A 25,499-nucleotide genomic window follows, 5' to 3' on the forward strand; every position below is an offset into this window, starting at 1 on the left:
TTTTTAAAAATTTGCGGTCTTTTTTCGTTTTTTGCCAAAAAATTAAAAATGCAGTGGTGATCAAATACCACCAAAAGAAAGCTCTATTTGTGTGAAAATAAAATGATATAAATTTAATTTGGGTACAGCGTTGCATGATCATGTAATTGTCAAAGTAGCGCAGTGCTGAATAGCAAAAAATGGCCTGGTGATGAAGGGGGTAAAACCTTCCGGAGGACCAGTGGTTAATCTATCAAAATATCCGTGTGATATTCCATAATATTTTTATAATGATATACACTGCTCAAAAAAAGGAAAGGAACACTATGAAAACACATCAGATCTCAATGGAGAAAAATATCACGCTGGATATCTATACTGGTATGGACTGGGTAATGTGTTAGGATCTATACTGTTATGGACTGGATAATGTGTTAGGGTCTATACTGGTATGGACTGGGTAATGTGTTAGGAACTATACTGGTATGGACTGGGTAATGTGTTAGGATCTATACTGGTATGGACTGGGTAATGTGTTAGGGTCTATACTGGTATGGACTGGGTAATGTGTTAGGGGTCTATACTGGTATGGACTGGGTAATGTGTTGGGATCTATACTGGTATGGACTGGGTAATGTGTTGGGATCTATACTGGTATGGACTGGATAATGTGTTAGGGTCTATACTGGTATGGACTGGGTAATGTGTTGGGATCTATACTGGTATGGACTGGGTAATGTGTTAGGAACTATACTGGTATGGACTGGGTAATGTGTTAGGATCTATACTGTTATGGACTGGATAATGTGTTAGGGTCTATACTGGTATGGACTGGGTAATGTGTTAGGAACTATACTGGTATGGACTGGGTAATGTGTTAGGATCTATACTGGTATGGACTGGGTAATGTGTTAGGGTCTATACTGGTATGGACTGGGTAATGTGTTAGGGGTCTATACTGGTATGGACTGGGTAATGTGTTGGGATCTATACTGGTATGGACTGGGTAATGTGTTGGGATCTATACTGGTATGGACTGGATAATGTGTTAGGGTCTATACTGGTATGGACTGGGTAATGTGTTGGGATCTATACTGGTATGGACTGGGTAATGTGTTAGGAACTATACTGGTATGGACTGGGTAATGTGTTAGGGTCTATACTGGTATGGACTGGGTAATGTGTTAGGGTCTATACTGGTATGGACTGGGTAATGTGTTGGGATCTATACTGGTATGGACTGGATAATGTGTTAGGGTCTATACTGGTATGGACTGGGTAATGTGTTAGGGTCTATACTGGTATGGACTGGGTAATGCGTTAGGGTCTATACTGGTATGGACTGGGTAATGTGTTAGGATCTATACTGGTATGGACTGGATAATGTGTTAGGGTCTATACTGGTATGGACTGGGTAATGTGTTAGGATCTATACTGGTATGGACTGGGTAATGTGTTAGGGTCTATACTGGTATGGACTGGGTAATGTGTTAGGGTCTATACTGGTATGGACTGGGTAATGCGTTAGGGTCTATACTGGTATGGACTGGGTAATGTGTTAGGATCTATACTGGTATGGACTGGATAATGTGTTAGGGTCTATACTGGTATGGACTGGGTAATGTGTTAGGATCTATACTGGTATGGACTGGGTAATGTGTTAGGGTCTATACTGGTATGGACTGGGTAATGTGTTAGGGTCTATACTGGTATGGACTGGGTAATGTGTTGGGATCTATACTGGTATGGACTGGATAATGTGTTAGGGTCTATACTGGTATGGACTGGATAATGTGTTAGGGTCTATACTGGTATGGACTGGATAATGTGTTAGGGTCTATACTGGTATGGACTGGGTAATGTGTTAGGGTCTATACTGGTATGGACTGGGTAATGCGTTAGGGTCTATACTGGTATGGACTGGGTAATGTGTTAGGATCTATACTGGTATGGACTGGATAATGTGTTAGGGTCTATACTGGTATGGACTGGGTAATGTGTTAGGATCTATACTGGTATGGACTGGGTAATGTGTTAGGGTCTATACTGGTATGGACTGGGTAATGTGTTAGGATCTATACTGGTATGGACTGGGTAATGTGTTAGGGTCTATACTGGTATGGACTGGATAATGTGGTAGGAATGAAAGGATGCCACTTTGTTGATGGAAATGAAAATTATCACCCTACAGAGGGCTGAATTCAAAGACACCCCGAAAATCAAGGTGAAAAAATGATTCAGCAGACCATAGTCCATTTTGCTGAAATTTCATTGCAGCAACTCAGGATGGTCCTCAGTAGTTTGTGGCCCCCACCACTTGTATGCCTGCCTGACAATGTCGGGGGGGGGGGGGGCATGCTCCTAATGAGATGACCGATGGTCTCCTGGGGTATTTCCTCCCAGATTTGGATCAGGGCATCACTGAGCTCCTGAACAGACTGAGGTGTGACCTGGCGGCGTCACTTTGGTTGTCGTTCATACACACTCCTGTCCTTAGGCGCCTTTCGCCATGGCTGTCCACCCTCACTCCTGTTCATTCACCCCCACCATTCCTTTTTTCCCCTCATACATTAGTCCCACCACACGACACAGACCTCACTGTCATCACACCATCTTGCACTACATTTATTTGGCCTAATCACCTCCTACTCTTATTGTCACATGTTCACCTTAGGTATGCCCTGTGTGCCCGGGTTGCCACCGGTGATGTGTGTCGTCGTTGGACCAGCCCCCCCAGCTCCCGACACTGATGCCTTTGGGTGGTCCGTGGTCCTTGACATTACGCCTCCAGCTGCATATATACTTGTGATCTACTGCTGGGGGGTTTCCATCTTCATTCTCCTTTCCTCTATTGATACAAGATTATTGATCTAGTTGTTCATCTCTCATTTGCAGATACACCCCATGCTTGCTCCTGATGAGCGGTACCAAGCCGCGAAACGCGTTGAGATAACTGCCGTGTACCAGTATACTACAGCTCTAACAGTTTCTAATGTTTATATATTCGTACTGTCACATTATGTGACAGGGACCAGTAAGGTCATAGGCCATGCAGATGTTACCTTGCAACACTTTTGTACCCAAATGTGACATACGGTGGACTCTGTAACTCTATCATGTTACCCATTTTTAACCATCTTATTACCAGTCACCGCTGTTTTAGGAATTGACGCCACGTTTAATGTGAATTCCTATGTAGCGCCATGCATTCTTTTTGCCTGCTAATGTAATGCAATGTTAATCCATGGACAGAACTCATGTTCGACTCGAACATCGGCTGTTCGCAAGTTCAGCAATTTGGGGAACATCCTTTAAAAGTCTATGGGAGAAATCAAAAGTGCTAATTTTAAAGGCTTATATTAATGGTATTGTCATAAAAAGTGTTTGGGGACCCGGGTCCTGCCCCAGGGGACATGGATCAATGCAAAAATTTTTTTTAAAAAACAGACGTTTTTTCAGGAGCAGTGATTTTAATAATGCTTAAAGTGAAACAATAAAAGTGTAATATCCTTTTAAATTTCGTACCTGGGGGGTGTCTATAGTATGCCTGTAAAGGGGCGCGTGTTTCCCGTGTTTAGAACAGTCTGACAGCAAAATGACATTTCAAAGGAAAAAAAGTCATTTAAAACTACTCGCGGCTATTAATGAATTGCCGGTCCGACAATACACATAAAAGTTCATTGATAAAAACGGCATGGGAATTTCCCACAGGGGAACCCCGAACCAGAATTTTAAAAAAAATGATGTGGGGGGGTCCCCTTAATTCCATACCAGGCCCTTCAGGTCTGGTATGGATATTAAGGGGAACCCCGGCCAAAATAAAAAAAAAAAACGGTGTGGGGTCCCCCCAGAGATCCATACCAGACCCTTATCCGAGCACGCAACCTGGCAGGCCGCAGGAAAAGAGGGGGGGAAGAGAGAGCTGCCCCCCCTCCTGAACCGTACCAGGCCACATGCCCTCAACGTTGGGAGGGTGCTTTTGGGTAGCCCCCAAAACACCTTGTCCCCATGTTGATGAGGACAAGGGCCTCATCCCCACAACCCTGGCTGGTGGTTGTGGGGGTCTGCGGGCGGGGGGGCTTATCGGAATCTGGAAGCCCCCTTTAACAAGGGGACCCCCAGATCCCGGCCCTCCCCCCTGTGTGAAATGGTAAGGGGGTACACCTACCATTTCACTAAAAAAGTGTCAAAAATGTTAAAAATGACAAGAGACAGTTTTTGACAATTCCTTTATTTAAATGCTTCTTCTATCTTCTACCTTCTATCTTCCTTCGGTTTCTTCCTCCATCTTCTTCTTCTTCTTCTGGTTCTTCCTCCGGTGTTCTCAACCGGCATGTTCCTCTGCGGCGTCAGCGGGTTCTTCCCTTCTTCTCCAGGCCACTCCGAATCCATGATGGCATGGAGGGAGGCTCCCGCTGTGTGACGCTTCTCTCTTCATCTTCTTCTCTTCAACTTCTTGTCTTCATCTTCTTGTCTTCATCCTCTTGTCTTCATCTTCTTTTCGGGCCGCTCTGCATCCATGATGGCATGGAGGGAGGCTCCCGCTGTGTGACGCTTCTCCTCTTCTGACGGTTCTTAAATAATGGGGGGCGGGGCCACCCGGTGACCCCACCCCCCTCTGATGCACGGGGACTTGACGGGACTTCCCTGTGGCATTCCCCATGACTCCACAGGGTAGTCCCGTCAAGTCACCGTGCGTCAGAAGAGGAGAAGCGTCACACAGTGGGAGCCTCCCTCCATGCCATCATGGATGCGGAGCAGCCCGAAAAGAAGATGAAGAGAAGAAGATGAAGAGAAGAATATGAAGAGAGAAGTGTCACACAGCGGGAGCCTCCCTCAATGCCATCATGGGGACAAAGTGTTTTGGGGGGCTACCCCAAAGCACCCTCCCAATGTTGAGGGCATGGGGCCTGGTACGATTCAGGAGGGGGGGCGCTCTCTCGTCCCCCCTTCTTTTCCTGTGGCCTGCCAGGTTGCATGCTTGGATAAGGGTCTGGTATGGATTTTTAGGGGGACCCCACGCCCTTTTTTTTCTTAATTTTGGTGCGGGGTTCCCCTTAAAATCCATACCAGACCTGAAGGGACTGGTATGGAATTTAGGGGGACCCCCCACATCATTATTTTTTTAAATTTTGGTTCGGGGTTCCCCTGTGGGGAATTCCCATGCCGTTTTTATCAATGAACTTCTATGTGTATTGTCGGACCGACAATTCATTAATAGCTGCAAGTAGTTTTAAATGACTTTTTTTCCTTTGAAATGTCATTTTGCTGTCAGACTGTTCTAAAGACAGGAAACATGCACCCCTTTATAGGCATACTATAGACACCACCCAGGTACGAAATTTAAAGGGATATTACACTTTTATTGTTTTACTTTAAGCATTATTAAAATCACTGCTCCCGAAAAAACGGCCGTTTTTAAAACTTTTTTTTGCATTGATCCATGTCCCCTGGTGCAGGACCCAGGTCCCCAAACACTTTTTATGACAATAACTTGCATATAAGCCTTTAAAATTAGCACTTTTGATTATTCATGTTCGTGTCCCATAGACTTTAACGGTGTTCACGTGTTCGAAGAAATTTTTTGCCTGTTCGCAAGCTCTGGTGCGAACCAAACAAGGGGGTGTTCGGCTCATCCCTAGACAGTGTTATGATTTAGTATTTGGCACCATCTAGTGGCCGAAAAGTCAAATGGACTTCAATCTTATTTGATTTCAAGAAACATAGAGAAATGTTACAGGAAGTGACTGTTTGTTTACATTTTACAATGACCTGCTTACCCAGAATGCAGAGTGACCTACCCATGAACACTCAGCACTGAAATGCATGCTGGGTAGGCTATAAAATGCTCCACGCGGCCATCTTTGGTCTCTTCTGGACGCGTGGTCTGCCTGTGAGGACCTGTGCAGAGGGGTTCCACAGAGCGCGGTCTACACCCACTGCGGAGCGCCACAGGCTGTGACTCTGTTTGTGCCAGTCAGCTGGGAGGATGACATGACGGCACTGGGAAGGATCCAGAGGTACCCGTCGGAGCCATCTGAAGGTCCCGGCCCATCCAGCAGAGCAGAGCGGTGTAACAGCGCCGGCTGGTGAGGAGCAAGACTGAGTGCACTGGAGCTGAGCTGTTCTACTCTACAGACCTGGTTGGGTGAGAGGGCTGCTACCCAAAGTTTCTTAACACACTTTTATACACCTGAATCTGTAACACAGTGTTGCTGGGACCTGTGGTCCCGCAGAGGAGATCTTAAGGAGCTAAAGACTGAGTTCAGGCAGGCCTCAAGCCTGCCCTTCACAATATTACTGACGCTGTGTTATACAAAGTCAACTGCATCGGAGAGAGTTGCAGGTTGCTGCACTACAAGAATAGTTTTCAACACCCACTTTACTTTAACCCCGGTTTGTTTAACCGTTGGATTACAATTTATACAACACAAATAGCTAGCAGAAGACAGAAGAAAGGAAAGACTGTATCTCTCATTGCAAGGCCTTGCATACTATTGGTATTTAAGAGGGACTGCATCATAAAAGCAGCGGGAGCTCCCTAGAGATTGTATTGCACTGTATTGATACCTCTGCATTTCTGTGGTTGCATAGGTGTGCTGGAAGTGGGAAGGTGCCCAGAGTTGAGGTGTTGTCACTCTGAGCATTAGTCCCACTTGGAGACGCACTCTCAGGGGTCTTCTAAAACAATTTCATACATACAGATTGTTGTGAATATTCTTTGCCTTGCTGCATTACATTTATGTAGCGGTATAGTATTAGTAATTACTGTTACACGTGTGCTAGTAAAATCCTTGTGTTTACGTTTTATATTCTTCAGTAAACTTAATCTAATATTTACTTATAAAACAGTGAGTTTGTGTTATTGCAAGGATGGAACCCAAAGTGTCAGAGGTAAGAGCAGCCCTCGAGGGTCTGGGATGGCCAGTGGGAAAATGAACAACTTTGCAGCTCCCAAGGGAGTAGTGCGCTACACCTATTTGTATGTATATGGAAATGATGTGTGTAATCTTGTTATTTACGGAATATTAAATATCTCAATTTCCACCATTGTATTCATTTCAACCACGTGCTTCATTCAAAGTCCCACCCTTTTGTTCCTACTTCTAACAATATCATTGTCAGGGATGGAGGCACATGACCTTACCAGGCCATGGCCTCATTTAAAGTCCCAATGTTTCCCCTCCACGTTTTCCCTAGTTTTTACAGCTTACAAAGAAATAAAGCCCAAAATTCGGCCCATCCATTGGGGGCGCACGAGCGCCGCCTCGTGATTGACGTCTATGCAATCATGTGATTTCAGGTGAGACGCTTCATTTGGCTGCTTTTGGGAGTCCTTGTGGCGCAGAGCAATGCACCGAAACACTCCCATATTACAGTCATTCTCCTTGTTGTGGGGTTTTCTATTGGCACCGCCGTAGGACATGGGCGTTCCTTTTTACCTCTGAGTCACTTCTAGTTTCTCTGTGCCAGTGTAAAACTGGAAGTGACGCCGTGGCTCTGTGGAGCGGCACCTTCTTGCAGAATCGGCCGGATTGTTAGGTTCAGAGAGTGAACCAAAATGTACAATAATTAATGAAAGAAAAAAATATATTGTCTTTTACTATTTACAATGGTCGCTATGTTTTCCACATGTGGTCAGTGAGGTTTATGTAGGTTTTTGGGCGGATATTTACTAATGGTGAACACAGAGGCAGTGATAAACTGGTACACATGACAATTCTGTGAGGCTGAGCTGTATATACACTGATCTGTGAGGCTGAGCTGTATACTCTGTCCTGTGATTCTGGAGCTGTATACTCTATCCTGTGATTCTGGGGCTGTATACTCTGTCCTGTGATGCTGAGCTGTATACTCTATCCTGGGATGCTGAGCTGTATACTTTGTCCTGTGATTCTGGGGCTGTATACTCTGACCTGTGTTGCTGAGCTGTATACTCTGTCCTGTGATTCTGGGGCTGTATACTCTGACCTGTGTTGCTGAGCTGTATACTCTGTCCTGTGATGCTGAGCTGTATACTCCTGACACTATGGGTGGAAGCAAGTGAAATACAGAGGACGGAGTGGGCGGAGCTTATGAGAAGCAGGAAGGGTCAAAAAGGAAGTGCGGGGTCTAGATAGATCTCTACAACGTGGTTCTCTCATCCTTTGACTCTTCTTCGGACCCAGTTGGGGCTCCATTAGGTAGTAGTAAGCTGCCACGTGGTCATTTGGAGCCTCCAAGAGCTTCCCCACCCAAATCCCAGAGAGTTTTTCTTGCTGTCTGCAGACCCAAATAAAATGCTGCAAACAAATCTGTTGCTTAGAATGTGGCTCACAGGACATGATCTCCGATTTGTAGACATGAAAAAGCTGAAGTGACCCTCTAGAGATGATGTCACCAACTTACCAAGATAAACAAGAAGGCCCATCGGTCATGATGAATCTTCCTCTTCCCAAACATAAATGTGATTGAGTAAACATAGAGGACCATGGCCATGCCGTAACCCAAAATTTCCACAATCTGCAAATCAAAAACATAAATGTAATGTACCCAACATAATCAGATTCCTCAGACGCTGGCCAAATGTAGAATTATCATGAAGTTATTGTAATCTGGGGCCACCCTAAACCTGACCTCCAGCCTTCCCTTCAGTCTTGTACAGGTTTACCGGTTCCTCTCCTGGACTGAAATGCCTTCCTCTGATTTCACCGCACACTGTGAGCTTCTCACATTGTGCATTAGAAGCTGCAACAAGTCAGATAGAGCCCTCCTCAGTTCCTGGATGGAGGGTGAGTGCCTAGGAATGCCTACTATTCCAGACTGACATCCTGGAGGACGCCCCGGCCCACCCCTTTCAATTATTGGATCTAAACTCAATCATGGAGCTCAGCATCACATGTGGGCAAGGCTGCTGTTAGAAATCACGGGGCCCCATACAGCCTACCTGACAGCCCCCAAACCCCCCCACCGCCAGAAGCGACTAAGGACATAGATTTTATCAGTCCCTTTCTTTTCAGCCTCAGTTGCAAAGATGAAAGAATTGGAAGCACTCGGAAGCTTCTTGCTCATTCACAAACTGAAGCATAGTAAACGCAGTTTACCATGTTTCAGTGACGAATGGACACAGGAGTGATTGGTACTGATCACTCACTATGTTCACTCAGGAAAAAAAGGGGCCAATAAATTATATATTTACTGGCTCCTTTCCCCGCTCTCCATCCTGAAATATCCCCCTGTGTGCCTACAGCAGCTTCCAGCAGAAGAGGAGAGGAGGGAAGTACAGAGCGCTGACTGTACTGTCTTATCAGCGGCAATACTTGTGGGCAATATGTGGGGTGGTCTGCATGCCAATGCAGTCTGCATAGGCATGCCCACTCCTCCAGACTGACATCTGCCCCCTCAAGAAGGTGTTCTGATATTTGCATAACTCCTCCCAAGAGCCAGCCCACTGTTTGTATTCAAATTTAGGCTTCCCCGAATCAAATTCGCATGACAGGAGAGTGTGACTGACTCTCAATGGAGCCGGTTCACACAGCTCCAGGACGGCCATGGTCTGCAATGGAAAAAGGATTCGCCCCTAAATTGGTGAACAGGGATGCACCTGACCCCCTGCTGTGACCCGCATTAGTGTGAACTTAGCCTAAGACCTCTTGAGGGGAGTACTGAGGCAGGGTGTCTGATGTTTTCGAGAAACTATGTAAAGCCTTTGCCGGCTCCTCCCATCAGCCACGATTTGCCTGCACTGAGACCAGGGGCGCCGCCCAGCTAATCCATGCGCCCGGCCCTTAATCTGCATGCAGGGCACCGTACGCATGGATTTCAATGGGGTTTTATCTTTTTTTAAGCACATGATTAGAGCCTGAGGCTTTAAATGGCTTCAAAAAAGGGTTGACTGTGGGCGCAGAACACTGCGCCCAGAGCCCACCAACTTATGTGACAATAGCAAATTATTATTCGCTATTGTCTTCCTGATTCTCTTCCCAGCCAATTAGGAAGCAGGTCCTGAGACCATATTGGCAATCAGGTCTCAGGACCCACTTCCTGTTTGGCCAGGAGGAGAAGCAACGGCTCCGAAGGGAGGAGCAGCAGCCCTACCATCTGCATCTTAAGGTAAGGAGGCCTCTGATCGCCGCCCTCCCATCCGTCCCCCGTGGGGGGGGGGGGATCTCTGTCTTCTGCGTGGGGGGCGGGAAGGGGGGTGGCATTGGTTTGAGCACATTGAGCACCAGCCACAACTGACTGAGACCCAAGTGATGACAATATTGCTTTGGACCGTCTTCCTTCCAAGCTTGGTGACAATGATGGACAAGGACTGAACAATGTGGGTTGGCAAGGTTTCCTTGCAAAGGACCAACGCACCCCCTGATGTGGCAGATATATAGCTGTGCAATCAGAAAACAGCATACTTCTTCTTGCTGAATGGAGAGTTCTGGCTATAACACAGCAGGGGACATGTTGGACCTCTACAGAGAGACCACTGCTTCCAAGCAGAGAGCAACAGTCCATCTCTGAAGCTGCTTGGAAGGGACAGACTTCTCTACTCGGGATGTGGCTGATTTCTACAGAAAACCAAGACTTGGCTCACCTTTTGTTTTGATGCACCTGGAAGGTGTTAAGCTGATTTTAAATGAAGTCCGGTTGGGTTTTAAATGATTAAAATTTCAGAGGTTCAGCTAAATGCATGGCTGTGAAAAGTTGAACGATGATACTCACAAGCAGCACCGCGTTAATGAATGACAGATGGATGGAATAGCTGAACGCAAACAAGATGGCGACCATCAGGAAAAGGAGGAACCAAGAGAGGGCGATGTCCACCAGGGCTTGTCCAAACCAGTACGCGGACGGGAAAAGGCCGGAAATACGCAGCTGGGAGCGAGCTTTGATCTGGAAGGAGAAAGATTTGGTGGTTGTGATCATGGCCAAAAGATAGAAAAAAGATCACCTAGGAGGACCTTTACTCTATAGGCTTCATAAAGAGCTGAGCTCCGTTCACCAATGGCAAAAAAAAACTTTTTTTTTTTTAGTATTGGGGGAGAGTTAAAACCTCTGTGAGACCTCCCGATCTGATATCCCTCATTCCCATCATTCTTATTCTGATGTCAGCAAGCTGAGAAGTGAACGGGAAATCTACTTCGACAAATAAACCTGAGATCTTTCCCATCAGGCTAGGCTGGGGTTGGGTATTATTAGTCCCATTACTTTGTACAGTAAGTCTTTATCAGTTAGAAGCATACTAGGAAACATACTGACACAAAAGTTAAAGCGGACCTGAAAGTGAAGATTTTGGACATTTTAAGAAATATTTTATGTGCCTAAGCAGTACCCTGAGAAATCTATCCTTTGTCTTGAACTCTTTTGGAAAACTAGCAGAGCATTTCCTGTTCCTAGGCACTCCTCTTCTGTAAGCTCATAGCTGCATATCTGCAATGTGAGATCAGCTAAGGCACTGCTACCTCTGACTGCTAGTGCTAGACTCAACAGATTTGGAGTGAGGTTTGGTGATGTCACTACTTTGCTGCTCATTGTTCTCCTTGATGGAGAGGAAGCTGTACCTGAGGATGAGAAGTGGATCCCTCTGCTTCCAAGCTTGGTAGTCTCAGGAGATGTGGAGTGAGATTTGGTGATGTCCCTACCAGTGGCAGCCGGTGGTATTTTTTTGGGGGCAGGTGGCAAACAGTACACACCCAGCCACCCTCTTCCACTGGTCGGGTCACCCGCAATAAACCCTACCCCACCCCTGTCCCCCGTCAGTTGGTCAGTGTCACCCGGCGACCGCAACACTTACCGTGGGCTTCCCTCCGGGCGACCGGCTTCTATATATCCTCTCCTTGCGTCTCCTCCAGTGGCAGGTCTCCTCCCTCAACTCCCGGGGGCCAGCAAGAGCTTCCCTCCAGGCGACAAATGGGCAGCCCCTAGCTTTCCCTGTGTCTCTTCTCCTCGCATCTACTCCCTCCTCCTCTCCTCTCCTCCCGGCGGCCAGCTTAGCTTCTCCTTTCAGCCAATCGGTAAACGGGTTTCAAGACCCGCTTCCTGATTGGCCGGGAAGAGAATCTGTGTGAAAATAGCGAATATTCATTCACTATTGTCACATGGGCCTACCCTAATTTGAAGCCTATTAGAGCCTCTGGCTCTAATCACGTGCTTCAAAGCAACCCCCCCGCCCATTGGAATCCATGGTCCAGCATCCCTGTATATAGACAAGGGGGAGGACGGCGCCCGTGCGCCCCTATGGATGGGCCGCCACTGGTCTCTACTTTGCTGCTCACTATTCTCCTTGCTGGAGAGGAAGCTGTAAACAGAAAAGGAGGTAAGGGCACTCTGGTGGAGGTGGATGGCTGGTCAGGGGAGGTGATGGTTGGATGGCACTGCAGGCAGCACTTTGGGTGAGGAGAAGCAACTGTGAAGACATATAAAAGAAAGAAAGGCGCCTCTAAATGCAATATTAAAAGAATTAATCAAGTGCACAAGGGGTTAAAAGCACTTACGGGATCGTGGATTGTTAAAAGCATGTAACATGGAGTCGTCCTGGTAAGTGGATCTGTCCTCTGTCCACAAATGGAGAGCCAAGAAACGCCGTCCAGCAGCTGTCAGATTACTTCCATGCATGCGGGAGCGAGGAGGCAGTGAGGCAGCCTGTCTTCTGGGTTCGAGCTGGAACGTACGAGGCCGGTGGTGTCAGTGAGGGGTGGTGGGCGGTAATGCATTTCGGAGCAAGCGCGGCTCCTTCGTCAGACCTGTCAAAGAAGCCGCTCATGCTCCGAAACGCGTTACCGCCCACCACCCCTCACTGACGCCACTGGCCTTGTGCGTTCCAGCATGAACCCGGAACACAGGCCGCCTCACTGCCTCCTCACTCCCGCACGCATGGAAGTAACTTTTATGCACATGCAGTGAAAGCTGCCAAGCCTGACAGTCTCAAGATATAGAGTGAGATTTGGTGATGTCACTACTGTGCTGCTCATTGTTTTCCTTGCTGCAGAGGAAATTGTACATGAGAAACAGCAGTGGAAGGATCTCCTTGCTTCCATGCCTGATGACCTCACCTCAGGGGATCTGGAATAAGATTAGGTGATGTCACTACTGTGCTGCTCACTGTTCCCTTTGCTGAAGAGAAAGCTGTACCTAAGGAACTGAAGTGCAAGCATCTCCCTGCTTCCATCCCTGGTGGCCTCAGGAGTTTTGGTGAGGTCACTTCTGTGCTGCTCACTGTTTCCGTTGCTGGAGAGAAATTTATACCTAAGGCAGTGCCCGGACAAGGCCATCAAGCGCCCAGGGCTAAGATTCCAAACTGCGCCCTCCCTCCCCCGCTCATGATGTGCAAGCTTAGGGGATCCTACACCCAGCAGTCACTTACTTGCATAAAACACTGCTGCTGTCACTACTTGCAACAGAAGGAAGGTATCCCCAGTAAACCATTGCACCCAGGGCAGCTGCCCACCCCTTCTCCAAGCCCTGACCTGAGGGATCTCCCTAATTCTACGCCACCTGGTGGCCTCAGAAGATCTTTTTTGGTCTTTTTTGGTGATGTCCCTACAATGCTACTCACTGTTCTCATTGCTGGAGAGGAAGCTGCACCTGAGAACCTACAATGCAAGGCTCTCCCTGCTTGTACTTCATCTATTCTGTGGATCAGTCATCAGATAACCACCAGTCATCTGGAGTCAGCTCTGACATGAGGAGCAAAGCTCTCTGTCTACCAACATTGTTGCCTCCACAAAGAGACACAGAGCAGAACAGGGCATGGTGAGTCTGTACTGGAGAAAAGATCAGCTGCTGGAAGCTTACAGGTTATACTGGTGACTAGTCCTAGTCCCTACCCTTGCCTTTTTTGGGCTTCCAAAGTAGAGATCCACTTTAAAAGAGAAGTATGGCGTTGGATTGTTTTTTTTTAATTACACCTACTTAGGTGGATGCAGCATCAGTTCGATGCTGCATCTGTCCCCCGCTGGCTCTAACCCTGAGAACCGAGCGATCAAACAAAGCTGATCGCTCGGTTCTCATGGCTCCCTGAGCAGAGAGCTGGTGACTGTCAGTCACCGTCTCTCTGCTTTTCCCCTCCCCCATGCTCACTGGAGCACTGGGCTGTGGAGGGGTGGCTTGCTGAAAGGCGGAGCTGTGTGCCGGTCCAGGCATGTGGGCGGATCCTGACTTCATTGTCGCGATCTTGCCCAAGCCTGGACCGGATCTGAGACGTCAGCTGACAGTGGGCTTCAGCCCGCTGTCTGCTGAAAAGGGGTCACAGGAGTGCAGAACGAACAGCACTCCTGTGATCCACAGGAGAAGTACAGCCAAATGAGATTTCCTCGTACTTCTCCTTTAAATCTAAATCAGAAAACATGATAGTGATTAAGCCCCATAGCCTATACCAATGGTCCCCAAACTGCGGCCTGGGGGCCAAATGCAGCCCTTTGCTTGCCTTTATATGGCCCTTGGCCATATGTCACCAACGAAGGGGCACAGTTCCTCCCAATAACACCAATCATGAGGCACAATTCTTACCAATGACACCAACGATGGGACAAATTTCCTCCCAATGACAGAAACAATGAGGCCCAATGACACCAATGATGGGGCACAATTCTTCCCAATGATACCAACGTTGGGGCACAATTTCTCCCAATAACACCAACAATGAGGCCCAATGATGGGGCACAATTCCTCCCAATGACACCAATGATGGGGCCCAATGACACCAATGATGAGGCACAGTTCCTCCCAATAACACCAACAATGAGGCCCAGTGATGGAGCACAATTCCTCCCAATGACACCAACAATGGGGCCCAATGAGACCAAGGATGGGGCATAATTCCTACCAAAGACACCAACTATGGGGTGTAATTCTTCTCACTGACACCGAAGATGGGGCATTGTTTACTCCAACTGATGCTGGGACATTTTCTACCCCGGTGGCCACAGTACGGCCCCCCTAAAACCTGGAGGACAGTAAACTGGACCTTTGCTTAGAAAGTTTGGAGACCCCTGGCCTATACTAACCTTCATATCCTGCATGCTGGTCATTGCAAAGTGGGGGGCAAGTCCAGACGCAAAGATCATACACGCCAATCCCATGTAGAAAATCACATATGACCTTTGATCACTGTAGTCCTGGTGACAGAAAGAAAAATTGTTAAAACAACAAATTAATTTTTTTGATTAGAAAGCGGACAAAAAATATTTTTGAGGACAATCTTCCTCTCCGATCCATTAGTTTTCATTGTGTGGTCCAGCCCTTAGGGTCAGGTACAAACACCATTATTACATAGGACTGACCTGCTGTGTGAAGTATGCAGTGTCTGTGACAGATACAGCACAGAGAGCAGTTCAGATGGAGCTGTATGCTCCGGATCCCTCTGCCAGGCCCAAATTCCTTCCCTCACCCCCACCCCGTCTGCTCAGTTGAGTGCAGGAGGGAGGAGAAGGGCAGAGAACTCATATAGTGTAATGACTGCATGAGCAGAGAGTGGGAGGTGAGCTGTCTGCTACTCACATCCTGCATGGCAGTCCCGACCTGGCACAGATATGTGGCAGTTTTCTATACATTCCCTCTGATAACAATAGAGCAGAAAGAAACTGGCGCAGGTGGCGAAGGTGTAAAATAATCTCATGACCTGATACAAAAGTAAACCAGGAACGGACAGACGGGTACTCACAGGCATGACGGGGTCATTCCGCACCCTGATCCTCTCCGTGGAGTTATAGGCCCTCATAAAGGCGTTACTGATAATATTAACCAATACCGGGAGGATATTGTGTGCTCGGGGGTTTCCGATTATTTTGTACCCGTAATCCTAAAAAAAATAAAAGCAGAGAAGTGACGCCATACAAAATAAATATGTTCAACAGAATCGTCTTTTGGACTTGTGCACACCCTAGGCATCTACTGAATGTTTTCCAACACTGGAATATCAGTCTGGGAGTTGTAGGTGTCAAGGCCACATAAACTTATTTCATCATTGCTATTGGATTTAGTGTATGCAAGGCCGTAGATAGTTTTTTTTCATGGGGGGGGGGGGGGTCTGGTCTTTCAAACTTAAAGGCATCATTTACACTTTTATGTTGGGGGAGGTACAGTTAAATCATGTGACAGCAGAGCGGGGCCATGAGGCTTTGCAATGCAGCGCAGCAAAAATTATCCTCATTCAACTGAATAGAACGCAATGCACGGAGTTGTGGTGCGGTAGTGTACTCATTAGTACAGCGAGCTCCTCCTAAGCTCCCTAGTTTTTTTTTTTTCGTTCAGCCTGCTGGGTTGAACGAAAAAAAAAACTTACCGTGCGAACCAGGCTTTAGAGCAACTGCTGTTAGCATGTATCTGCACATCCAGTGGTCCCCATGTTTAAGCTCTAGGGGACAAAGCAAAAAACACATTAGGGTGTGGCCTGGTGGGAACCCATGCTGAGGTAGTCTCTCCCATCACTACTACATTACCATAGGACTCTGTGGATGTGCGGCACCAGGGATTTTTTTTTCTCTCTTCCCTTCAGTGACTACAGGAGCTGGAATGAGCTCCATCCCTCACCAACACTCCTGTAGCACATTCGGTATCATCTACATTACTCCCCACCTCTATTGAGCCCGAGCGACACACTAACAAACCGAGGGTCACAGTGGTTACCTGCTATTAAGGACAAATTTCTGACCCTGGATGCAGAGAGATTTTATCCAAGGGCAAAAATGTATCCCTACCTGCCAGTCACCACTGGATGTGCAGATACAGGTGGATACATGTTTACAGCAGCAGACGGCCTTGGCTCTTTTCAGCCCATCACTCAGGTGTAGAGGCTGAGCAGAGATTGGAACATCTGAGATCCCGGGGGCAGGTATTTGCAGTATACTTGCTGCACCATGGTCATGTAGGATGTATGAATGAGACTCAAGACTGGATTTTAGCTAACCTTACTGTGCAAGTTGAGCAGGTGCAAGGGGCAACATATTGTGGTGGGCAGTAAATTCAGTGATTTATTTAAACCTTAACCACTTCAATACCATGCACTTTCGCCCCTTCCTGCCCAGGACAATTTTCAGCTTTCAGCGCTGTCGCACTTTGAATGACAATTGCGCGGTCATCCAACACTGTACCCAAACTACATTTTTATCATTTTCTTCCCACAAATAGAGATTTATTTTGGTGGTATTTGATCACCTCTGGGGGTTTTTATTTTTTTGCTAAACAAACTAAAAAATACCCACATTTTTTCTGAGAGGAGCTCCACGTATCCTGAACTCAATCCTTCGCCATCCACGCATCTAACTGCCCAAAAAAGACCAGCCAACCTGCCAATCTGTTCCTCTCTGTCCCCTGCTGAGTCCTGAGCAGATCTTGAGTGGAGATTCTGCCGTGGCCATCCGGGAAGCCGTGCATTGCTCAGGCCTGCAGCCGCCACCATCTTGCTGACCTGTACCCGGCCAGAGAGAGCTGATCCCAGCCTAGGGTAAGAGACTGCCATACTCCCTAGACACTGTGTTCCATCCTCCCTCCTGCCTGCCCCTCCATCTGCCTGGCGTGGTCTGATAGCCAGCTGGTCCGCTGGGAGCGCTCGCGGCAGCCGTGGCCTAGTGCGGCCTAGTGGAGCCTGCTGCCTGCCTGACACCGCCGTTTCCTGCTACCCCGCGGAAGTGCGCCGCGGCCGACCTGGCCTCAAATCAAGAGCGCGGATCTTGCTGCCCCCACCTGCCCCATCCTCCATTCTTCTCCCTGCAGCGGCCTGGTGTGCTGACCAGTGGAGACTGCCTGTGGGGGCTGGTGTAGGTGCCCAGGGGCCTGGTGTCTCTGCCATCCTTCTGCCTGGGTCCCCCCTGCTTTGGGCCTTCCCTAATCACACTGCCAGCTTGCTGTGAAGAGGGGGAGGGGGGCTGCCAGTGATCGCTGTCTGCCTGCCTGGACTGTGCTCTCCCTGGCTCAATACCCACTGCTCCCCTAGGTCACAGCTGCCTCATGGACATTGATCTGGGCACAAGTTGCTCCTCTGTCGGGGCCCCCCTTTAGTGACTCATCAGATGTCCCCCCCTTCCAGAAAAGGGAAGAAGAACTCCAGGGCCGCTGGGATCGGCTCATCGCCCCAGCAGCCACAACTCTCTTCACCGCAGTCAGACCCCATACTGATTGGACGACTCCGGGCCTTATTAGCTGAATTGGAGATGGGTCCTGGGGAGGTTCCAGCAACAGAGGAGTCAGCCCCTCTATCGCAAGATAGTACAGCCACGATCCTCACTGCGATCGAGCAGAGTAGGCGCTCACTGCTTGTGCGCATCGATCATCTTGCTGAGGAGTGCAACCGCCATTAATGCCTCCTCGATTGCTGAGTTGCAGCGCATGGTACAGTCCCTTGTCGCAAAATCAGATGACGCCGAAAACCGACTCAGGCGCAACAATGTCAGAGTCCTGTGGCTACCTGAGAAAGAGGAAGGGGATCACCCGGCTGAATTCGCGGAGGAGTAATTTAAAAACCTCCTGGGCCTCACAGATATCCCTCCTACCTACGTAGTTGAAAGGGCCCACCAGCCGCACCATCCCGGGGAACCTCCCCAGGCCTTTTCTGGTCCGCTTCCTTAACCATCGGGACAGGGACAAGATTCTCTCTGAAGCCCGCAAACACCCCACTCTCAATTATGGTAACACCTCCGTTCATCTTTTCCCCGACTTTTTGGCTGATTTGCAGCGGAAGAGAAAAACCTTCAATGATGTTCGTAGACGACTCAGGGATAAGAACATAAAATATAGCATGCTTTACCCCAGCCGCCTGCGAGTCCAACATGCTGGAGCAATCCGGTTCTTTGATAACCCAGCGGATGCTGACGACTGGCTGACCATCTTGCATTGATGACCTATTCCCATAAAGATATCAGATGCACGGATTTCCCACATCCTTGCCTGTTATATTACTTCCTGTAAGTACCGGAGCCACCTCAAAAGTACCTCAACAAGTGATCCACATTGAACCGCCACAATTGGGTTGGTTCACAAGAAGCCAGAGACCTGGTGCTCTCCATCTATCTAGAGGAACTGTCACCAGGCCCTCTTGCCGTGAAAGGATACACGTCCCCCCAATCCCGCCTTCGAGGAACTCGGTATAGCACGGAGGGTTGTTACCAACTTGCACCTGCTTGCCCCCCCCCCCCCGGAGAACTTCCACAAATTCTCACGCACAGCATTGAACTGTTGCCGAGAAAAGTTTAAGGTTGAGCCTGCAGCTTCTGTTCGGTGCTGCGGAGGACTGTAGTGTGGCCTAGTTCTCAGGTTACTTACGTTCGACTCGAACCGTGGGCTCATCCCTACTGTCTACACACCGATGTGTCAGTGCTGTATAGATCAGGAATATGGTAGGGGACATGTCCTGTTGGGTTATTTTCAGCATCTTTAGTGGTGGATAAATGTTAGTTTGTAAGAAAGTTTTATTACCGTGTTGTTGTCTAGTGTGATCTCTATAGCACCGTTGTAGGCCGTAGTGTTTTCATCATACGGACCATCCAGAACATCCACTGCAATATTTTGAGCCGTGATACCATGAACAAGATTCTCAATGGGAAGACCTATGTGGAGAAATACTGGAAGTCACCATTATGGAAGGTTATGGTTTAGTTAAAAGAAAGGTTAGTGACATGTACGGGTTAATAGTAAAAACATTCTCAGGCGGTTGTAGGGTTGACTCCTACAGATGGAAATTTGTTTTACTCTTTGGCAACATTGTTTTTTGCCTATAGATCAATTTATAAAATTTTTTTTGCTGTGAGGATGCTTCAAGTATTCACACGTCTGTCACAAATTGCCATAATGTGAGTAATATACAGTGTCTTGAAAAAGTATTCATACCCCTTGAAATTTTCCACATTTTTTCATATTACAACCAAACACATAAATGTATTTTTTGGGGATTTTATGTTATAGACCAACACAAAGTGTCACATAATTGTAAAGTGGAAGGAAAATGATAAATGGTTTTCCAAATTTTTAACAAATAAATATCTGATAAGTGTGGGGGCATTTGTATTCAGCCCCCTTTACTCTAATACCCCTAACTAATATCTAGTGGAACCAATTGCCTTCAGAAGTCACCTAATTAGTAAATAGAGTCCACCTGTGTGTAATTTAATCTCATTATAAATACAGCTGTTCTGTGAAGCCCTCAGAGGTTTGTTTTAGAGAATCTTAGTGAACAAACAGCATCGTGAAGGCCAGGGATTACACCAGACAGGTCAGGGATAAAGTTGTAGAGAAGTTTAAAGCAGGGTTAGGTTATAAAAAAATCTCCCAAGAGTATGGCACAACTGCAAACCTACCAAGACATGGCCATCCACCTAAACTGACAAGCCAGGCAAGGAGAACATTCATCAGAGAAGAGCCAAGAGGTCCATGGTAACTCTGGAGGAGCTGCAGAGATCCACAGCTCAGGTGGGAGAATCTGTCCACAGGACAACTATTAGTCGTGTTCTCCACAAATCTGCCCTTTATGGAAGAGTGACAAGAAGAAAGACATTGGTGAAAGAAAGTCATAAGAAGTCCTGTTTGCAGTTTGTGAGAAGCCATGTGGAGGACACAGCAAACATGTGGAAGAAAGTGCTCTGGTCAGATGAGAACAAAATTGAACTTTTTGGCCTAAAAGCAAAACTCTGTGTGGCAGAAAACTAACACTGCACATCACCCTGAACACACCATCCCCACCGTGAAACATGGTGGTGGCAGCATCATGGTGTGGGGATGCTTTTCTTCAGCAGGGACAGGGAAGCTAGTCAGAGTTGATGGGAAGATGGATGGAGCCAAATACAGGACAATCTTAGAAGAAAACCTGTTATGCCGCATACACACGACCGGTTTTGCCGTCGGAATAAACTCTGAAGGTTATTTCAACGGAATTCAGATGGAATTCCGCTCAAGCTGTCTTGCATACACACACAAATAATGCGGCGACTTACAACACGTACGACCGCACTATAAAAAGGAAGCTCAATAGCCACTGCGCCACCCTTTGGGGTAAAAATACAAGATAATAATGTTATTGTGGTAACTTGACAACCTAAAAAACAAAAATTATATATGCAGATCACTAGAAAATATTTTTGAAAAAACAAAAAACATGACTATAAAAAATAATTCTAAACATTATTTGGGAGATCTTGCTTTAAAAAAATAAAAGATTATTCATGAGATCACGAGAAATAATAAAGAAATAAGTTTGTGAGAATTTCAGCAGCAAAACAACTTCATTCTTCTAGCATTCTAAAGAAGAAGAGAATGCGCTGCATTAAACTATTTAAAAAATTTCAGCGTGACAAATGTGCTATCTCTATTACGAACGCTAGTTTTACCAGACCGAGCGCTTCCATCTCGTACTTGCTTCAGAGCATGCGTCGGAACAGCATACAGACGAGTGGTTTTTCAGCTAGAAGTTTTTTCCGTTGGAAAAATTTAGAACATGTTCTCTAAGTCTGTCGGAAATGCCAATAGAAAAAGTCCAATGGGGCATACACACAGTCGGAATATCCAATGAAAAGCTCCCATCTGACTTTTTCCATCGGAAATTCCGCCTGTGTGTACACGGCATTAGAGTCTGCAAAAGACTTGAGACTGGGGAGGAGGTTCACCTTCCAGCAGCAGGACAACGACCCTAAACATACAGCCAGCGCTACAATGGAATGGTTTAGATCAAAACATATTCATGTGTTAGAATGGCCCAGTCAAAGTCCAGACCTAAATCACATTGAGAATCTGTGGGCAAGACTAGATGTGCAAAGCCGGTAGAGACATCCCCAAAAAGACTTGCAGCTTATCATTTTCCTTCCACTTCACAATTATGTGCCACTTTGTGTTGGTCTATCACATAAAATTCCAATAAAATACATTTACGTTTTTGGCTGTAACATGACGAAATGTGGAAAATTTCAAGGGGTATGAATACTTTTTGAAGGCACTGTCCTTTCCTATGAGTGTCAGCTCCATCTAGTGGCCATAATGCAGTATTTTCTTCATTGGGGTATTTCAGGAAAATTCTGCAATACGGACACTAAATGGAGCTGACAATAATATCTTTGACAGTTGTGAAAACGCTTGAGGCATTTCCACAGTGATCATTTTATAAATAGACTCCAAGGAGTAGAGACTTTATGGAGTTGATTTACTAAAACTGGAGAGTACAAAATCTGCAGCTTTGCATAGAAACCAATCAGCTTCCAGTTTTTTTTTATGTCAAAGCTTAACTGAACCAGCTGAAGGTAGAAGCTGATTGGCTACCATGCAGAGCTGAACAATATTCTGCACTCTCCAGTCTTAGTAAACCAACCCCTATATGTTTCTTCTGCCCCAAAAAATAATTTGCCTGTCTATTAGTACTTTGTGTGTAGTGCATGAACAGTGCAGTGTATATTTCCGACATCTATAAGCAAATGGAGCTGGGTGACAGGAAGATGTAACTGCAACACACACTAATGGTGGAAGAAAGAAGACGCCAGACCAGAAGAAGCCTAGAAGTAGATTGGCCTCCTCCAGCTATGCATGGTCCATGCTCCACGTTGTCACTGCAATCTAAGTCACCATAAGGTGGAACATGCCTGGACATTTATAGTAAATGTTCTGGGAACTGTTGCTTCAGTTCTGCTTTAAGACTGAGAATGTTTTTGATTCACCAAATGAAATATTTAAGCTTAGAGTGCTGATAACTGAAAATGATGGCCCCTTTTGGTTTTGTACCAGTGGTGTTGACGAGTAGAAGATTGGAGTAATATCTGTGGGCCCGATCTCCGGGTCTTCGGAAGTAAAGCTGTGGAGTCAGTTCCCAGGTGTTTGTGGAGTGGAAATTGTTCACCAGTATGATGGTGCTAACCAGGGGAAGGATGAACAATACTAGCAGAAGAAGTCTGAAATTCAAGATGGCGTGTTACATGCATATTAGATTAAGGACAAGTACACACAGTATTCTAGTTCCAATCCTATATTGCATCTGACAGGTGTGGTTGTCAGTAACCTGCTACTTCAACACCAATGTTCCCAACTCCACCCATCAGATAATCCAAAACTAGTATACTGTATATCTTAGGAGAAAAGTACACTATATGGGGCCACCTCTTCAAATGATGGCATTCAGGTGTTTCCAGTGACGGGTCCTGGTAATACCCCATCATACAAACCTTGTGGTAAAAATTTGAGGAAGACCCTTTTCTGTTCCACCATGACTGAGCCCCTGTGTACAAAGAAGCTCCATAAAGATACGGTGTGACCAATTTGGTGTGGAGAACCATGAGTGGCCTCCACAGAGACCTGACCTCAATCCTACTGAACACCTTTGGGATTGGTTGGAAAGCCAAATTTGAGCGAGGTCTTCTGTATACAACACCAGCTCCATAAGGCCTCTTTCACACCGAGGTGCTTCTAAACTGCCAGTAAAACACTGAGCGCTTTTGAAGAGCTTTCCATTAATTTCAATGGAAAGGGGCGTTTTTTCACCGCTCTACCAGTGCACTGCCCCAGTGTGAAAGGGGTCTAAAGACACGGTTTGACCATTTTGGTTTGGAGGAACCTGAGAATGCTGCACAGAGCCCTGACCTTTGCCCTACTGAGCACCATAGAAATGAGTTAGACTACTTTCACACTGGGGTGGGCGGGCGTCGGCGGTAAAGCAGCGCTATTTTTAGCGGCACGGTTTTAACCCACGCTAGCAGCCAAAAAAAGGGTTAAAACCGCCCACAAAGCGTGGCTGCAAAGATGCGGCTTACAGGACTTTACCGTCCTGCAAGCGCACCGCTCCAGTGTGAAAGCCCTCAGGCTTTCACACTGGAGAGACTGGAGACGCTCTTTACAGGCGTTATTTTTAGCGCTGTAGCACCTGTAAAGCGCCTCAGTGTGAAAGTAGCCTAAGGATGCCAATTGCCACCCAGGGTCTTCGGTGTACATTTTAAAATAAGCAGAATTTTACACATGGAATAACTCTCTATACTATACCCCGGTCCCGCCCTACCAGAGATCGCCAGAAACTGATTACACCTACATGGATCGAAAGCCTTTTATGTCATGGATAAGTTTCAAGTATCGTATCCTCGCCACGGCCAACACCTGCTGTCTCCACAATGCCAGTCCACTGATGGTGGGTGTACCAGAGTCCGACATCAGAAGGATAGAATCCTCCGGCTCTGAGGAGAAGTGATCCTCTTCTTCATTTTGCTCTTGAGCAAAAACGCCATAATCTGATCATTCAAGATGAGAAAATAAATAATTTGGTGTGCTGTACATAGACAGCAAAACTTTAATTGCAAAGACCTTGTTGTGGCATATTTCACTGTCATTAATCGGCATGATAATATAGTCCTTATTACCACATTGGTAGCAATTTTGACCTGAAGCTTAGCCTTGGTAGTTAAAGAGTATCTAAACCTAAACTCATTGGCTCTTTTTGGTTTGTTAAATATACAATTGAAAGTGTTTTTTTTTTGATAAGTGCAAACAAAATCCTGTTCATCCTGCCAGAAATCCAGTGAGCTGGTAACTTCATATAAATTGTGTAGGCAGGTGCAGTCTACTTTCTCTACTGCAGGTGGTGCTTGAGTCTGTGGCCTCTCACAGTCCTGAGCCTGACAACGTTGGAGTTGGAAGCCAGGAATGCCCACCCATACCACCCAGTACCACAGATTGTACTGACTCATCCGAAGATTCAAGAGAAAATAGAAGACATGCCTGGTCCCTTGTAATTTGAGGCCCCCCGAGTCACTGCCTGCAGTTGAGCCTTTGCCTAGTGACTCTACGGGGAATCAAGAGAGTCGGCAATCTTTGCAGTCAAACTGCAGGCAGCTCTGCTCCGCAGTTGTTTGAGTTGTTTACTGTTCTGCCTACCCATATTTTGATTGTGCTTTTATCACCATTGTTATTTCCCTTTTATGTTGATGCCAAGGACAGCATCTGTTGAGGGGCGGGGAGGCTGCAGGTGGTACTCTTCTGCAGTGACACTGCAGTTGGAGTGGAGGTCAAGAGGAACATGATCCCTCTATGGTTTCCTGGGTCACTAGTGAAGCTATCACATTGGATGCTGCCATCCATTGCGGCTCTAACAGCCATCTTGGGTCAGGCGGATCCTTTTTAAGGCCCTGGCTCCCAGATTTGGCATGTATTTTGCGAGTTGGTAAAGTAGGGGCAGCCACCGCATTTAAGGATTGGTAAAAGTTTGCAGAATTTCAGACATTAGAACTGCCAGATTATAAAAACATAAAAACGTCACCCACCTCCTTTTTCGATCTCGGCCTCTCCTTCCAATTTCAGGAACACATCATCCAGCGTAGTAATAGAGACTCCGTAACTTACAATGTCTCGGCCCACATGTTTCTCCAGGTCAGAGAACAGAGCTGTGAAAAAACAGTTCAGTGTTAAAGGAGAACTTTAGGATATAGAAGTGAAAAGGACAGTAGGAGGTTAGTGTAATCAATGAATTACATTTATCTCCATGCTGTCTTTTCTGACTTAGGGATCATATAAATATGTCAGGAACTTTGCGGTACCCTTAGCTCGATGCTCCTGGTCCGTGCACTCTCTGCTTCCTTTTCCTGTTATTTTATGAATCC

General features: G+C 46.7%; 1 protein-coding gene across 4 annotated transcripts in view; it reads right to left on the reverse strand.

Moving 5' to 3' along the window:
- Positions 1 to 25,499, reverse strand: part of LOC141113850 (ABC-type organic anion transporter ABCA8-like) — an 82,619-nt gene that overhangs the window by 29,711 nt on the left and 27,409 nt on the right. For all 4 annotated transcript variants that reach the window (XM_073607171.1, XM_073607173.1, XM_073607170.1 and 1 more), the window contains 8 exons: positions 25,164 to 25,283; positions 23,939 to 24,134; positions 22,645 to 22,811; positions 19,363 to 19,493; positions 15,614 to 15,751; positions 14,958 to 15,068; positions 10,675 to 10,845; positions 8,368 to 8,481 (listed from right to left, as the gene is read on the reverse strand). In XM_073607171.1, the coding sequence (XP_073463272.1) occupies positions 8,368 to 8,481; positions 10,675 to 10,845; positions 14,958 to 15,068; positions 15,614 to 15,751; positions 19,363 to 19,493; positions 22,645 to 22,811; positions 23,939 to 24,134; positions 25,164 to 25,283 (1,148 nt within the window). The remainder of the gene's footprint in view (positions 1 to 8,367; positions 8,482 to 10,674; positions 10,846 to 14,957; positions 15,069 to 15,613; positions 15,752 to 19,362; positions 19,494 to 22,644; positions 22,812 to 23,938; positions 24,135 to 25,163; positions 25,284 to 25,499) is intronic.

This window comes from Aquarana catesbeiana, linkage group LG12, assembly GCF_042186555.1.
Source record: "Aquarana catesbeiana isolate 2022-GZ linkage group LG12, ASM4218655v1, whole genome shotgun sequence".
NCBI classification, from domain to species: Eukaryota; Metazoa; Chordata; class Amphibia; order Anura; family Ranidae; genus Aquarana; species Aquarana catesbeiana.